We start from the raw sequence: 16373 nt of genomic DNA, 5'->3' as shown, positions 1-16373 counted from the left end.
CATAGCATAGTGGAGGAGCCATTAGGTTCAGCCTCATCTCTCTCCACTTCCAACCACACAGCCTGACATCTCTGTAATCACCAAAACTGCTGAGCTATTTCTACACATCTCTGCACTTTTGTGAAGGCTATTCACTATGTTTAAAACTCCTTTCCTTGCCCACCTAGCTAACTCTTTCTCATTCTTCAGACCTGGGCCAAACGTCACTGTGTTTGGAAAGACTGAACTGGTCTCCCCAGCTGAGCTAGGCTTTCGTACTGAATTACCTATTACAACCTTCTGCATTTCCTGAAGTCTGATTTATTTACTTCCTTGGGGGAAGTAAATAAATCCCTAAATAAATATAGTAACAAAGTAAATACTCCCTAAGTAAATATATCCCTAAATAAATCTAATAGGATCTAATAGACCCCTATTAGTGGCAGGGATCTTATATCACCTTGCCTGGCACAATGTTGGCTTAAGTATAAAGTAGGCAGAATGATGTCCACATCATAATCCCCAGAACCTGTGAATGTATTATTTTACATGACAAAAGGAGTTGGGATTAAGTTAAGAATCTTGGGATAAGGAATTTCTCCTGGATTCCAGATGGGCCCAGTGTAATCAGAAGAGTTCTTATAAGAGGGAGGCAGGAAGGTCTGAGTCAGAAGATGCTACAATGGGAGCAGAGATGGAAGTATGGTAGAAGGAGTGTTGTGGTCTGGAGCCAAGGAATGCAAGCAACCTCTAGAAGCTGGAAAGGCAAAGAATGGGTTCTCTCCTAGATCCTACAGAACGATATGCAGTCTTGCCTACACCTTGATTTTAGCCTCATAAAACCCATTTCAGACTTCTGATGCTCAGAGTTGTAAGATAAAATTTGTCTTATTTTAAGCCATTAAGTTTGTGGCCATTTGTTATAGCAGCAATAAGAAACTAATACAGTGTTCGATTAATTTATTTTTAAAAAAGATGCATGAATAGAAAAATGCTTCTGAGCCCATCCTCTGTGTACTTATGCCCTAGCCATTGTTTCTTCCTCCTTGAACAGCAAGAGAAGCCTCAGGTGATGGCTCTAGGACCTGACTAAGGTGTCTTTCGTATCCACAGGTGTCCTGCCTCTAGTGATCTGCAGGCCCAGCTGGGTCTGGGCTGGGATGGTAACACGGGGCTCCTGCCACAAAGCTAGGTGAGCCATGTGCTCCATGCTATGTCACTATAACAAAATGTAAGGCCATGCTTAATTAAAATTTTTCTGTCCCCCACTCGTGCAAGACCCTGTCATTGGTGCTATGGGAAATCTTATCCGGTCTAAATTTTCTTTCAAATTCTCTAGATCTCCATGAGAATGAGCAACACAATAAGAGAAATCCGAGCATAATGCCTCTTGGCACTTGGCCCCAGCCCTCCACCAGGCCTCTCTACCCTCTTGCCACACTCTAAGACCAACACCCACCTCCTTTGACAGCCCAGGTTTCCTGACCCACACAGGTAACTTTTCTGAAGAACCGCAAAGCTTCCCCTTCCCCAAGCTTTCATTTCCAATTTAAAGTAAGTGAAAGTAAAGGCTTTTTTTTTTTAAGGCAGAATTTCTTTCTCACAGCTATATTCACAGGTCTTTGTTTTTTTTTTTGCCATGGTGATGGTTAAAACGAAACACAAAACTCACACTTGTACTCAGACATCAGCCCTCTAGGTGTCACCACCACACAAATCCTGTTACTGAAGAATGCCCAGCTTGGTATATAGGTGCTAAGCATCTAGTATTTTTTCAAGGCTCCAGCAAAACATGTTTGATTTTATTGTATCGTATCACAGGACATTTCCATTTTCCTCTGTTCCATTCCAGCTTTAGCTTTCCGTGCAAAATCCAAACGGAGTAAAAGAGTAAATGTTCCTGATGACATTTTAATTTTATTCTTTTGTTCTACTTTCCACATTAGCATTAGAACATCCTGGATTTTGTTTGTCTATCAGAGTACTCATTGAAGGTGCACTCAGTTTCATAGACACACACAAAAATGTGGGGGTTTTTTGTACAACAGTTTCAATATTTTTCCTTCCTCTAGATTTGCATATATTTTTGGAGGTTCTGTGAGTTGATATGATTTTCAAAGCAAGCGGAAAGCAGCAAACATCAAAGGGTAGATGCATTTAGAGTTCTGGAAATTCTGAAAGTTCGCTAGTCACTAAAATTTGGTCCTTCCCCATTCTGAAATTTTTTATCTTAAAAATGTAAACATATGGCATTTTAAATCTAGTAAGAATGCTGGGTGAGAGAATTTAATAGAATTTATAACAGGAGAAAACTTGCCCTCCTAAGCTATCCCCCTTCAGATTTTTATGAACAGTTTTACCTTACATTGACAAATCCAGAAAACTTGCCTGTCTTGATTTTAAAACAAGCTTGTGCAAAAAACATCAGTTCAGATTTTCTCTTTGCGCTACAATTGCCTTCTTTGAACATATACCCTCATTTGTGCCATGGCAAAGCTACCACTTCTGCAGTTCTCCTTGCGATTCTCTCCCTGATTCTTCTAGCTAATGTCTGTGTAATTGCTACACTTGACTTCTGATAATTGTTACAGTCACACCTCAAAGGCCAAGACATGACATGAATAACAGAAAAGAACATTCTGTTTAGATACTCATTGCCTCTTTTTAAACTTAGAAGAACTAAAAATGGAAACAAATGCATACACACACACATCCCAAAATGAGAGCTTTCCAAATCTTACATTTAATATTTATGCAGTCATTTTCTGACAGCTTTGAATATAACCAGAGTTATTGTTTGGCAAAAAAAAACTTTGACTATAATCAGGTTAATTGCTAGAAAGAGAACATGCTGTTTTTATCATCCACCTACTTGCTCTACCCAAGAAAAATACTGAACAGCAGTTACTTCGTGTTATGGGCTATATCTAGTAACTGCTAAACTGTCATATTTCTGTTAGACTTCTAAAAGCAATTCATATTGATTCCTGACTTTAGAGCTCAAATTAATAAGATACCCAGGAAAGGCCAGGGTTTTGTTTTGTTTTTCTGAGCAGAGAAACAACCCAAAGGTTATGTTAGTAACTGAACTGGCAGTGCTAGTTAAGTGTTGAGAAAAAAAAGCATATGAATATGAAAGAATATGAATCAAATTTTAAAAAATGGGTACTAAATTAAAAGTGAGTACCAGATTTTCATCTACTTTTATTGTAAACCAGTGGTGACCCTTCTTACATTTGGCTACTGGAGAAATTAAAATGCTTAGTTACCTAATACTTTCGTAAAATAATTCATAGTCTCCATTCTCTCTGTCCCAGGCATAAATATTAGCAGCTGCCAAGGACTGGGCTTAAGGATGAAGGTCATTAATTACTGGAACTCACAGCCTCTTCACCAATACACAAATCTTTTCTACAGGTGGGCTTGACCACACCACAAAGAGGGCAACACTGAATGATCAATTCCCCAAATGCCACACAGGAAGTTACTTTTATATTCCCAAAACAAAGTCCAGAATGGAATTAGTACTCAGAATATGTATTTGCTTGCTAATCTTAATTTAGTAAACATGTCTTGTTGGCACACAGATCCTTCCCCCCACCCCCTCCAACACACCAACACACACACACACACACACACACACACACACACACTGATGAGAAAATCAAAACTGAAAGCAGGGACTTACCAAAGATTCATGCAACAAGCTGAGAGCTTGCTGGACCAGCTGTCTTTTGAAAGCAATTACTTTCAGTAAAGTTAATTTTTCTTTCCTTCAAGTTTAGTTGCTTTGGTGGTTTGAAGCTGTATATACTCCAAAAAAAACACATGTTCTTAAATCTAATCCATTTCTGTGGGTATGAGCCCATCTAAGTTGGAGTTTGGGATGAGGTTACTTCAGTTAAGGTATGACCCAGCCCAATCAGGATGGGTCTTAATCCTACTACTGGAGTCCTTTATAAGAGGAATGAAACTCAAACACACACAAAGAGAAAGCCAGAGCCAGAAGCTGAAAATCAAGACAGGCCAGGAAAGGCAGCCATGTGCTTTGTCTTGTGACAGAGAAGTCAAAGACCAAAGATCACCAGCAGCTGGTTCCAGAACATCAGTGTTTGGGAAGAAAGCATCACCCTAATACCATCTTGATTCAGACCTTTTAGCCTCAAAATCATGAGCAAATACATCCCCATTGTTTAACCCAACCCATTTCATGGTGTTTGGTGAGCAGTCTAGGAAACTAAAACAGTTACTAAAGCAAAGATATCTAGTAGGATCATTTGCCCACCCTAATCACTAACCACAATGAACTGAGAAGAGCCTGTGAAATGCACATAACCATTGGGTTTTATCGGACCTGGCACCTACGACTTTCTAATAACCTTCTGCCTTGTATTCTGTTAGGAAGAGTGACTAGGTCATACTTTAACAGAGAAATTTTTCAATTTGTCACAGTAAATTAAAAACAAAAGCAAAGGTTATGTACTTTATATAACCATTGGGTTATAAATGCCAAGTTGGGTTCTTGACATTTTTTTTTTAATTAAAGAGAAATTCTGGTGCTAGGCTAAGACCAATGTTGCAAAAGTAGTTTAGTGCAAATCTTTAGAATAACTTATTACGTGAGTTATTTTTAAGAGTTTTAGGTATATACTTCAATACCATGCTTTTTCCTTGAAATTTCAACAGCTTATAAAACAGCATAGAATGACTATGAATCCTGTTAAATATTTTAAGATTTGCTTCTTTCAGTAACACTTTTGTCACATGCCACTTACTAGTTTACTTAATAACTGAGTTGCTAGCTTCTCACAATGAAATTTTGGATATTTGATACTTGGTGGCAAGGGATCCATTCCTACTGCTTGTAAGGCAAATTGTCATTTAAATTAACAATACTTTACAAAACACTAATAATCCTTTTACTTTTAATGAACATGGCTAACTTCAGATGAGAAGTGCCTAAGAGAATTATTTTATAAAGCCTTTTACAACTTGCAGGTTATCAATTTATTACAACTTAGCTCCAAATTCACCCTTCAATAAATGTTCTATGATAATGCACAGAATTTCTGTAAGCATTTCTCCTTCACAGTAAGCATCATGTTAAGCTTTCTCAGAAGAGGGTGCTGGAATGATTCTGCAACCAGAAAGGGCTCTCTTTGGCTGCTGCACTGTGGGTTGGTGGTGTAGAAATCTGGACATCAGTTGATGCTCTACCCCAGAGCATGGTCCCAGAATGGATGTCCCTCAGCAACCTTGCAGTGCCTTCCTAGCCTGGTGATAACCTTCCTGTGTTCTCTGCAAGCCCACATATCTGGCCACTGGCTGCGGCTCCCCTGGCTCTTGCTTCCCTGCTTACCCAGCCTCTGCCCTGGCAAATTAGGCACTACTCTGCCATTCAGTGGGCAGCAGCTACCACTGCTCCACTGAGAACTGAGCTTAGTGGGATCTCCCATCCGAGTTGGCTTCTTTCCTTTGTGCTCTCCTTCAGCCCTAGGGTAAAATACAGTTTTCCTACATCTTAGAGTCACATTTTAATCAGAGCTTATAATTCTTTGTATTCAACTTCCCGTTTACATCACTGTGTGGTGTGGTGTTTATCTCTTGATTAGTCACAAACTGAAAGAACACATTTCAAACTTATCAACTGGTAATTGTTACCAGAAAAGAAGACGTGAAGTATCAAAATTACTAGTGATACAATAAGAAAAATACTATAGACTTTTCAGACATAACTATATATTTAATTACCAAATGTATTGTTGAACACATAGTAATAAACTACATTTCATTTGATGAGAGGGTCAGCTTACAACAAATTTAATGTATACAAGGAAGAGGTGGACATACAAGTAATTATTCTTAGTACAAAGTTGACTCAGGATAACATAGTACAAAGTTAAAAAAAAAAACACCAAGAAACCAGCTTCAGAGATACTAAACAGTAAACATTCATGCTCACGGGCAAGTTACTTTTATCAAGAACATCATGCAAACATAATATTCAGTAACAACAAACTCCATATAATGGACTTAAAACAAGATAAGATAATGGATGTTGTTTTTGTGACAATATATTTGGGCTTAAACTGGTGATTGATGATTATGCCCTGAGTGACATAGGAAAGGGCCAATCTCTCCTTTCTCAATTTATCACCAGGTTAAAAACAAAATAAAAAATGAAAACATAGGCCGTAGTACAAAGGAAAAAAAATAATGACAGCACAGTCTTGATCTTTGGCTGGAAAAATTACTTGGTAACTCCTTTCTCTACAATAAACTATTCAAAGGACATTATCCCAAATCAGCAAAATTTAGAGTGTAAATTATAACAAGATACTGAAAACACTGCCCAATGAAGGATATTTGCATGAGAGTGACTAATAAACATTTTCGGTGGTGATGAAAATATGAGGAAACATCTTCATCAATACTTGTTCTAGTTTACTAACTGCCGGAATGCAATATACCAGAAACGGAACGGCTTTTAAAAAAGGGAATTTAATAAGTTGCTACTTCACAGCTCTAAGGCCAAGAAAATGTCCCAATTAAAACGAGTCTATAGAAATGTCCAATCAAAGGCATCCAGAAACGGAAAGGCTTTTAAAAAAGGGAATTTAATAAGTTGCTACTTCACAGTCCTAAGGCCAAGAAAATGTCCCAATTAAAACGAGTCTATAGAAATGTCCAATCAAAGGCATCCAGGGAGGGCGGGCCGCGGTGGCTCAGCGGGCAAGAGTGCTTGCCTGCCATGCCGGAGGACCCCGGTTCGATTCCCGGCCCCAGCCCATGTAAAAAACAAACAAACAAACAAAATATAATAAAATAAGAAAATGTTTAAAGATGTTTCCCTTTCTTCCTCCCTTCCTTCCTTCCATCCTTCCTTCCTTCTCTTTCTTTAAAAAAAAAAAAAAAAAAAAAAAAAAAAAAAAAGGCATCCAGGGAAAGATACCTTGGTTCAAGAAGGCCGATGAAGCTCACGGTTTCTCTCTCAAGTGAGAAGGCACATGGGGAACACAGTCAGAGTTTCTCTCTCATCTGGAAGGACACATGCTGAACATGCCATCATCTGCTGGCTTTCTCTCCTGGCTTCCGGTTTTATGAAGCTCCCTGGGAGGTGTTTTCCCTCTTCATTTCCAAAGCACTGGTTAGTAGATTCTCTGCCTCGTGGTACTGCAGCATTCTCTGCTCTCTCTGAATCTCCTTGCTTCTCCAAAATGTTCCCCCTTTTATAGGACTTCAGAAACTAATTAAAACCCACCCACCCAAATGGGTGGAGACGTGTTGTCACCTAATCCAGCCTAACAACCACTCCTGATCAAATCACATCTCCAGGGAGATGATCTAATTGCAATTTCAAACGTAGAATACTGAATAGGGATTAGAAGAAACAGCCGCCTTTGCAAAATGGGATTAGGATTAAAACATGGTTTTTCTAGGGTACATACATCATTTCAAACCAGCACAATACTTAAAATGCATGCTCTGCTAAAATGATGTCTTTCATAATTAGGGTAGGTACCACGACCACCCATCATTTTGCCTGCATCTATCTGACTCCAGTAATACTTCTGTCCTTCCTCATTGCAGATATAACTGTTCACATATTTTGGGGTTCTGGTAAAGCTATCCCTAGAGAATTGAGTCACTTTGGAATGGTTTCACTTTAGAGGCAGCCTATGGCCCTCAACTGGATAACAACAGGGAAGGGATTTTCTGTTGCTCAGAAACCGTTCACAATTGAATGCTGTAGTCATTTTATCTGCTAAATATGCAACTGCTAAAATTCTGCTTGCACAGCCAACTTATGACTAGGATGGAAAACCTGTCAGTGTTCAGTTTCACATTTATGATTGGGATACAGTAATAATGATAAATATTTATTAGGCATGTAAAACAGTGCAGTAAGGGAAGCTGCAGCTGGAGCCATTCCTTCTGGTTCTCAGTCTGGGAGTGAAAATATTGCTGTTGTCATCACTTCTGCTACGAGTATTAATTAGTTAGGACGTGGCTAGGAGCAGATTGTTTAAGAGTGGTTTGCCACTCAGACAGGAAGAGAGAAAGGAAAGGATAACTGAGTAAAGGCCAAATTGCTATTGATCTCAAAGTCCATCTTTGAGCGGAGCCATGGGCTGTCCCAGAGCCCAGAATCTGGGGCAACTCTATTTTAAGCTAGAGATGCTTTTAGCACCTAACATGAAATGGATTGACAGGGAGAAAAACAGAATAGAACACACAGGAATCAGGTATAACAAATTGAATCAAATTAACATGAAAACTGTTTGTTTATATTTACCCCGGATAATTTGTTCCACTATTTCCCAAGGCTAAATCCTATACAGATGTGGTAGTTCATCTGGATTATAAAAAGTAGTAACAATAGGTTACAACATAGGTGTGGCAGTTCATTTGAATTACAAACAATAATAAACAAGATCCAAAGCAAAATGCAAAGTAGCTGCATGAAACACAGATGGTTGGCATCGCTTGGCTTACAAGGGCTATAACAATCATGCTCTTATTTCAAGGAAGCTCCCACACTCCAACAAAATACTCCCTCACATAATGAGCACTGTTACAAATCAACTGTTTCAAGGACAAAAATAATATAAGTTTTCCCCCAAAATCATTTTGCTAAGAGAACAGGAAAGGGGAAATGGTTAAAAGCCCTGGGTAGGGAAAGGAGAGAAGTTTCCCTTAATACCTACATTCTGTTTTAATCTTTGACAGCGATACAAGAAAGAGACTTTTCAAAGGCAGATTATCCATATGTATTTGTGAATTCAAATGAGTTTTACAAATACAGAGATTAGCATTTTAGAAAATCTAGGACTAAATCCTATTAATATTCAGCACTGCTCTGCAGCTTATAGATGGTATCTGTGTGGTTCATTAAATTCCCTCTTTAAAAAAGAAGAAAAGATTACCCATGATTTGATTCACAGATATGAACCAATTCAATGGGATGCATCAACTTTACAGACTATAGGAACAAGAGACTATGTATACAGACGGAGATGTCATATTACAAATTGCATTATTCTTTTATTCTAAGGAAAAAAAATTCTCCCCTATCACTACAAAAATGCTTCAAGATAGAGGGGGTAAAAAGGCAAAATGAGATAAGCATTTATCTCGGCAGCAGTATTAGAAAATTGTATTCCAGAAGACGTTCACATTTCCCTCAGTTTTGAAAGTGAAGGAAGGAGATTTTTGTCAAAACTTTAAAAACTTTTTAAAGGCATTTATGTTTCCATTGTAAATTCAGGTGAAATGGTTGGTATGGAACAACACTGCCCAGTAGAAATATCATGCATGCAAGCCACATATGTAATTTCAAATGCTCTAGTAGCCACATAAAAAATGGAAAAAGAAAAATTAATTCTAATATTTACTTAACCCAACATATCCAAAATACTTTTTTTGACATGTAATTAATATAAAAATTATTGAGATGTTTTACATTCTTTTTCTCATACTGTTTTCAAAATCTGGCATATAGTTTATACTTACAACACACCACAGATTCAACTAGGCACATTTCAAGAGCTCAACAGACACATGTAGCTGGTGGGTACCACATTGGACAGCGCTGTTCTACACTCTAGAGCTTATGCTACTATGAGTGATGACAGATATTTGTCTGTGCACTAGAGCCTCCTAAGTGGAAAGTTTGGTGGTAGTGAACTGTACTATTATTATAGGACCAAAAATGATGTATAACAGTATTAAGCATTATTTTATAAAAAAAGATCTAATCTTTGTTCTATTCATTATAAGCGATACCAAGTTTTCAGTTCATGTGCTTTCAAATACTAGGGTCCTCAGTGCATGAAAATTGCTGTCCCTGTATTAGCAGGAGCCTCAGGAGGTAGGATTTCCACCTCGTTCTGTGTTCTTATATCAACAGATCAGTTTATGCACATATAAACATCTTGCCACCACACTATATTGGGGGATTAAATTCCACATAATGCTGTTCTACCTCATTCAAGTATGGATTCATTACAATCTCCTATAACTTAAAGAAATGTATTTCTTAAAATGTTCCTTCAAGTATAAGATCATTTTGGCCTACTGCTATATGCCCACTATATGTTAACATACCAAGGAAATGTGCATATATTAAACATATATAAAGATTTCCTTTCCATGGAATTCAGCAGCAGAGAAGCAAATCATATTAATGACATTAATTTCCTACCAAATAACTGGAATTGATGAGCCTTCAAATAGCCTCAAGGGAAGGAACCCTTCTAGAGTATAGAGGGGCTTTCAAAGTATGTCTCTTGGCTGATAGGCTGACAAACTGAAAAGAAGTACATAAAACATGATTTAATTCTGCTTTCTTCTAATAGGGTAAAATTTCACCAGCTTCTAGAAATAGCTTCAGAAGATTGTTCTATTCAGAATCTGGTTTCTCTTCACTCTAATAGTTAAATGAGTGTTCAGTGATAAAAGATAAGTACACAAAAATTAAAAATCAATAAACTCAATAGAAGTTTCAAACCACAACTCAATAGGAAAAAAAGGGCAAAAGACATGAAGAGGCATTCCCCAAAAGAAGAAACACCATTCCTATAAGCACGTGAAAACATGCTCAATTATTAGTATTCAAGGAAATGTAAAATGAAACTACAATGAGATACCATTTTACACTCCTCAGATTGGCAATCCCCAACACCAATGAGGATCTAGAGCATCAGAAATTCTAGTGTACCAGTGGAAGTGTAAATTAGTACAATTACTGTGCAAAGCAATGTGATCTCATCTATTAAAGTTGATGATGTGCTGACTGTACAATCCAGCAATTCTACTTGAGGTACACACCCACTCACACTGTGACTATGCGCCACAAGTCACATAAAAGCATGCTCACAGCGACATTTCCTTTTTTCTTTTTCAAACAAAAATGAAGTTCAATAACCAGCCACAGGAGAATGGGAAAATTATGATATATTCATACAATGGAATCATATTTAACAGTGAAAATGAATGAATGAGAGTACTTGTTTCAAAATGGATAACTCCCATTGCAATAGACATAATAAGGAAATGACAGAAGAATGTATATAGTTTAATTCCATTTATTATTCTTTAAGGATACATACATAGAGGTAAAATGATAAAGGACAGGAAGGGGAGTGATCAGCATCATGTTCAAGACAGGCTCCCCTAAGGACAGAAGTGGTATGGGATCAGGAAGAGCTTCAAAGGAAGCTTAATAGGGTGAATAGCAAGTACACAAGGGCTTTGATTATTGTTCATTATACTTTATATGTGTGTGTATACATGTGTGTGTGCATATACCATTGCATGTATGAAATCTTAAAAATAATTGGAATGGTTGTAACAAAACAAAAATATTATGCCTTATATTTCAGATGATGAACTACTGCCCAAGAACTACACACCTACTTCAACTACATCATTTACTATTCAGTGGTAACTGCTGTTTTTGCTTCTCTGTCTGTCTCATCCTTGAGGGTGGAGATTATTGTCTTGTCATTACCCCTATCACATTCTAGGGGCTCAAAACATGCTGAATGAAAGAATGATCACCATAACCTGACCTGCATTTCCAGAAAACTGAAAATCTGGGTCATAAGTAGGCACTATTACTTTGCTTATTAGGTTTCATGGTTTAGCACATTTCTGCAAACTTATAGCTGATCTCTTTTTATCCCACCCCTTTACCTTCCCTGTCTTGGTTGAAATACTTTGAAATACTTGAATGATGAGATCAGTCTCAGACATTGCCTCCAGAAATGCTGTTTTCTTCTGCTTTCAAGGGTGGCTGCCTCAAAGGGGACATTTGCGGATAGGGGTTGCCGTTACATTACCCTTTTCTCTGTGCCCAATTAGGAGAACATTCCCATCAGCCCCTGGCTTCCGCGTACTCAGGAAGCCACACAGTTGTCCATTTGAACCAAGTGGCTGAGTGATTTAATTTCATCAGTCCTGATTTACTGCCAGAGATGATTCAGCAATCTCCTCCTAACTCAGCCTTATGTGTTAGGTCTCACTAAGGGCCTACCTGTGTGGGTTCTCGAATGGTGAAACAATCTGTTTGCATTTTTACAACTGAACCTGTAGCTTTCATGCATGGGAACACTAATGCATGGGGAATGGAAACACAGCATCACAACTGAGCAGAAAGCTTTCAACCAAACCAAGAACTAAAATTTAAAGATATGAGATAGGGAAGGGAACAAACACTCCATTTTCAGTGTATGTGTTTTCTATGGTTTATTCTCCTTTAATGCTAAATATAAAATCAGTGATTTCACCAATGTCTTTATAGACAAATACAAATTGAAATCTAAAAAAAGAAATTATATAGGACAAAATGGACCCTGGTAATTTAGAAAAGCTATTAAATGTAAAGCATTTCTAGAAAAAACAAAACCTTGTGACAAAATCAAACAAACAAAAGAGAAAGGGGCTTTGCTTTGGTATCTTTCAATAATAGGAGACAAAAATAAGTTTAGTTCATTATTGAATTCATGCAGTATAAAAACAGCTATCTAGGAGTGTTGAATTATATCCTTAAAAGAGAAACAAATCTGAAATATATTAGAGTTTGGGGAGGGGGAAACTTCCTTTTCTCCTTTTTGATTTTCATAAAACACCAGCTTTTGGGGGGAAAAATTATTTCCTTACCTAGATTTTCTTTTCATCTTCAGACACTTAGCAGGATGGCACTTAGTGCTCTATCTAATTTTAAAGTGGTATAATTTGATTTTTAGCAGCCTGTTTTCTTTGCCCCAATAAACAACAGAAAATACAATTAAAATTGTTTTAAATGCCCCCATATTACAATTATTCCTGCAATTCCCATTTACTTCTTTCCTAGGCTTTAAGACTGTGATTATCAAAATCTAAAGAAGGGAACAAGAAAATCATCACTTCTATTCAAAATTTGGGAGGTCCAATGGTACAAGGCAGAGCATTCTCTGAACACAATGTGCCGCAGGGCAATTCCTCGGTACTCTGGAGAGCTGAGGCCCTGAGATAAATATCACACATTGTGCTTCTAGCTCACTCACAAGTATGGTACCACCAGTTCAGGCCTTTTGACTGCTTTGCTGATTTAAAAAAAAATAAAGAAACAAAAAGCAGGATAGAGAGTGGATGGTGTGTATGTGTGTATGCTGGGGTAGTAATTCAGGACTACTATCCACCTAGTTTAGTATCATTTTGCTGGGTATATTATGGTTAGCTCAAATGTAATAAGACAAAACTGGGTACTTTTTTTTTTTTTAAATCTGGAAAGTATGGTATTTCTCCTACAGCCCCAGAATGCAACTCGCCAAGACTCAACTCTACCAAGTTGTTGGCACTCAATGGCAAGAGTAGACTAAATGTTAAGTTGGATAATTGTAACATTGAAATAAAAATTGCTGTTATCTTAAAATAAAAATCCATCTTCAAGACTCACATAATAAAAATAGGGGTGCATGAGAGGTTCAGTGATAGAATGCTCCCCTGCCATGTGGTAGACCTGGGTTCAATTCCCAGCCCATGTACCCCCTACCCCCCAAACAAAAAGTTATCTAAAATATAATATTCAGTTCAAAAGCAAAAAGATTCCCGGATAGTCCCTGGAATTCACCAAATGGAATCTGATCTGTATCTTATTTAATGCCTACTAGCCAGTAAAATCCATAATCTGACAATAGCTTTCCCTGGAGAGAAAATCCTGGATCATCGAACACGTGTCTGTTGCAAATGAGGGGAAATCTGTGTTGTAGTTTTCTTCTGGTTGTGGTCTCAGGCTGCAAATAGGCTGGGATTTCAGCTTCAGCATTCAACAAGTTCATTAGAATAGTCCACATTTAGCAAGTCAGAAGGGATAACAGGGCTTTAATTCTTTTGCTCTTTCAATTTCTTATAAACTTTCTTCTCAGAATCCTAACAGCAGGTCCAGTATCCGTGTGCTGGGAATAGCTGTATACTCTAAGCAGCTGTCTGAGCATTTATCTTAGTCAAGCCTATTCCCTTATTTAACAATTAAATATGCTAAAAACTACAAGCGTCCCTGTTGTGGGGACAAGGATGCAGAAACAGGGCCTCTGCCCTAATGAAGTAGACATTCAGTGTTTATCAGCATCCACTCCAACTGGAGTAGATATTTTGTATGCCAAATACAATTCAGTTACTTTCCAAATAGCCTGCTGCCCCTTTCCTGTATATGCTGCTCTGAAAGCTCACTCAAGTGCTCATATCTGGAATGAGAACACATATCTACATTAATCTGAAAAAAAAAAAAAAAAAACAACTGACACTGTACATTGGCCAGAAATATAAGGAAGCAAAGTTAGAGAATGATGAAAAGTAACACAGGAAAAAGTTTAAACTGTACAGCAATATTGGTATTTTTTAATATGCCTCATCAAGGGTTCACAAAATATATCTAAACCAAGGTCTTCCTTACTCAAAAAAAATATAATCCCATCACAAAATAGAATAAGCAGCTGTTAGATAGGGGAACTACATTTAAAAATTCATATGCATTTACATATAAATAAATGATTAGAGTTGAAAATGCCTTCAGATGTCAGTCAGACAATTTTCCTACAAATTTACAATCTAATTATAATTAGTGCACCTCTTAAAACATATCTTTCTACAGTCTTACACATTTAGGTGAAACTTTCCCCTTGCAAGAGATAAAGAAGCATATATTTTCCAAAACAGCAATAATTTTCATCCCTGTAACCTGGTTTTTTTCACATGTTGTTACAGTGATTTTTTGGAAACATCTGTAGAACTTGGAGGTTTTATGGGGTAAGAGTTTCCACAACAAAAAGAGGGCACGGAAATCTAACTTTTTCTACAGGTGTAGAAAAAAAATCACTAGAACTGTGACATTTATGATTCTGCAGCAAAAATCTTCAATGCCCTCTGTCACCCAGGATTGCTTTTTTTCCGTCTGATCAAAAGATTTTAATAGTCTGGCAAACTAATTTCAAGGGTGTAATCCAGGTGGCTTAAAAAGAAGTGAGTTTTATCAGTATTGGCATCTACTACAACCCAGGGCAGATCCTGCATATTCTCTCTGATGATGTCACCCAATTATCTTTTTAGTCATTAAGGAAGGACACCTGTAACAGGTGAAAGTATCTTCAGATGCGTGAGGGAAGTGCAGGAAAATCTGAAAACAAGAAAAAACCCACCACAGTCTTGATTGGCTTAAAGCAATAGTGCAATCCCCATTATACCCACATCTTCCAAAAACATCTTCTCCATGGCAAGCGATATTGCTGATGGTGAATGTGGCTTTTATCACAGAGATGCATTAAGTAAGCAGGTGTGTGCTGAGTACCAGAAGGCGCTTCAAAATGCATCTTCATCATCTTCTATTTTTTCTCTCTAAGGTTCTGCCTATTTATTTAGAGCGGGAAAAAAGGCCAGTTATTACACAGCACTGACATGCAAAATTAAGTGATTTTCTTAAATGTCAGGAACAGAGACATTGGAAAGCAGAATAAACCACCCCCATGCGACTGATAAGAACAATCCCGGGGTTTCAGAATTAGAACCCAGATTTAAATCACACCCACTCAAACTGCCAAATATAAAAGTGGAAAGAGCCACATGTTTTCAACAATCTGCTCAAACTCCTCCCAGAAGTGTCATTCATTCTCGCCTGGGTGAGGTTACTTGATTCAGGGGGCCTGCAGAAGGCTCTAAGGACAATACCATTACCGCTATACCTGTTGGTAAATAGCCACTGCCCAACAGTCCTCTAAGTACCACCTGTGCCCCCTCTCCCAGCACCCTGCATACTAGGGTCTCCACAACCCATTCCAGCTCTGTCAGATCCCACGGTTTACTAGTTGCTACATATTTTGAATATCATTCCTGAATGGCAAGGATCTGAAAAGCAGAAAGTTCTACCACAGGCTCTGCTTTGAGTCTATCATGCCCTTAAAAACTGACAAGCTTGATGGTACTCTATTTGAAAATTACTAATGTCTCAGCGTTAGGAATGTATCATGGTGGGCTGGATGCAAGGCTTCCAGGAGCATGTACCCATTCCCTAGGACAGATGCTGCTGGCTCCAGCCAGTCCCTGGAGAACACGGAGCCCACCAGGGTTCCATACTTCCCAACTTCTTGGGAGAAGCTGGAAATCTGTATTTTAAATATTAACAACCCATTTTTTTTAACAACTATTCTAATTAAAAAAAAAAATTCTATGCAGGACAAGCAATGTATTCAGGGTCAATATGGGTTGCAGGCCACCATTTCCCAACCTCTGACCTTCCTCTGTTCCATCCACTTTTGAGAGCAAGACAGTCAAACCAGCACTACCCCTTGCCTGCTGTCCCACGAAGGTTCTTTTCCTGCTGTCTTGTCTTTTCTCCCCACCACGTAAGAGCAATTATA

The 16373-nt window shown here is 38.0% G+C and overlaps 1 protein-coding gene across 2 annotated transcripts in view; it reads right to left on the bottom strand.

Annotated features, from left to right (window-relative positions):
- Positions 1-11050: 11050 nt before the first annotated feature.
- The window catches only part of SH3BGRL2 (SH3 domain binding glutamate rich protein like 2), a 72480-nt gene continuing 67157 nt past the window's right edge, over positions 11051-16373 (bottom strand). For both annotated transcript variants that reach the window (XM_077162300.1, XM_077162299.1), the window contains exon 4: positions 11051-15366. In XM_077162300.1, the coding sequence (XP_077018415.1) occupies positions 15355-15366 (12 nt within the window). In that variant the 3' untranslated portion in view covers positions 11051-15354. The remainder of the gene's footprint in view (positions 15367-16373) is intronic.

The sequence above is a fragment of the Tamandua tetradactyla genome, chromosome 5, assembly GCF_023851605.1.
Source record: "Tamandua tetradactyla isolate mTamTet1 chromosome 5, mTamTet1.pri, whole genome shotgun sequence".
NCBI lineage: Eukaryota > Metazoa > Chordata > Mammalia > Pilosa > Myrmecophagidae > Tamandua > Tamandua tetradactyla.
Note: the sequence above shows the minus strand (reverse complement) of the source record. Positions and strands in the feature narration are given on the sequence as shown.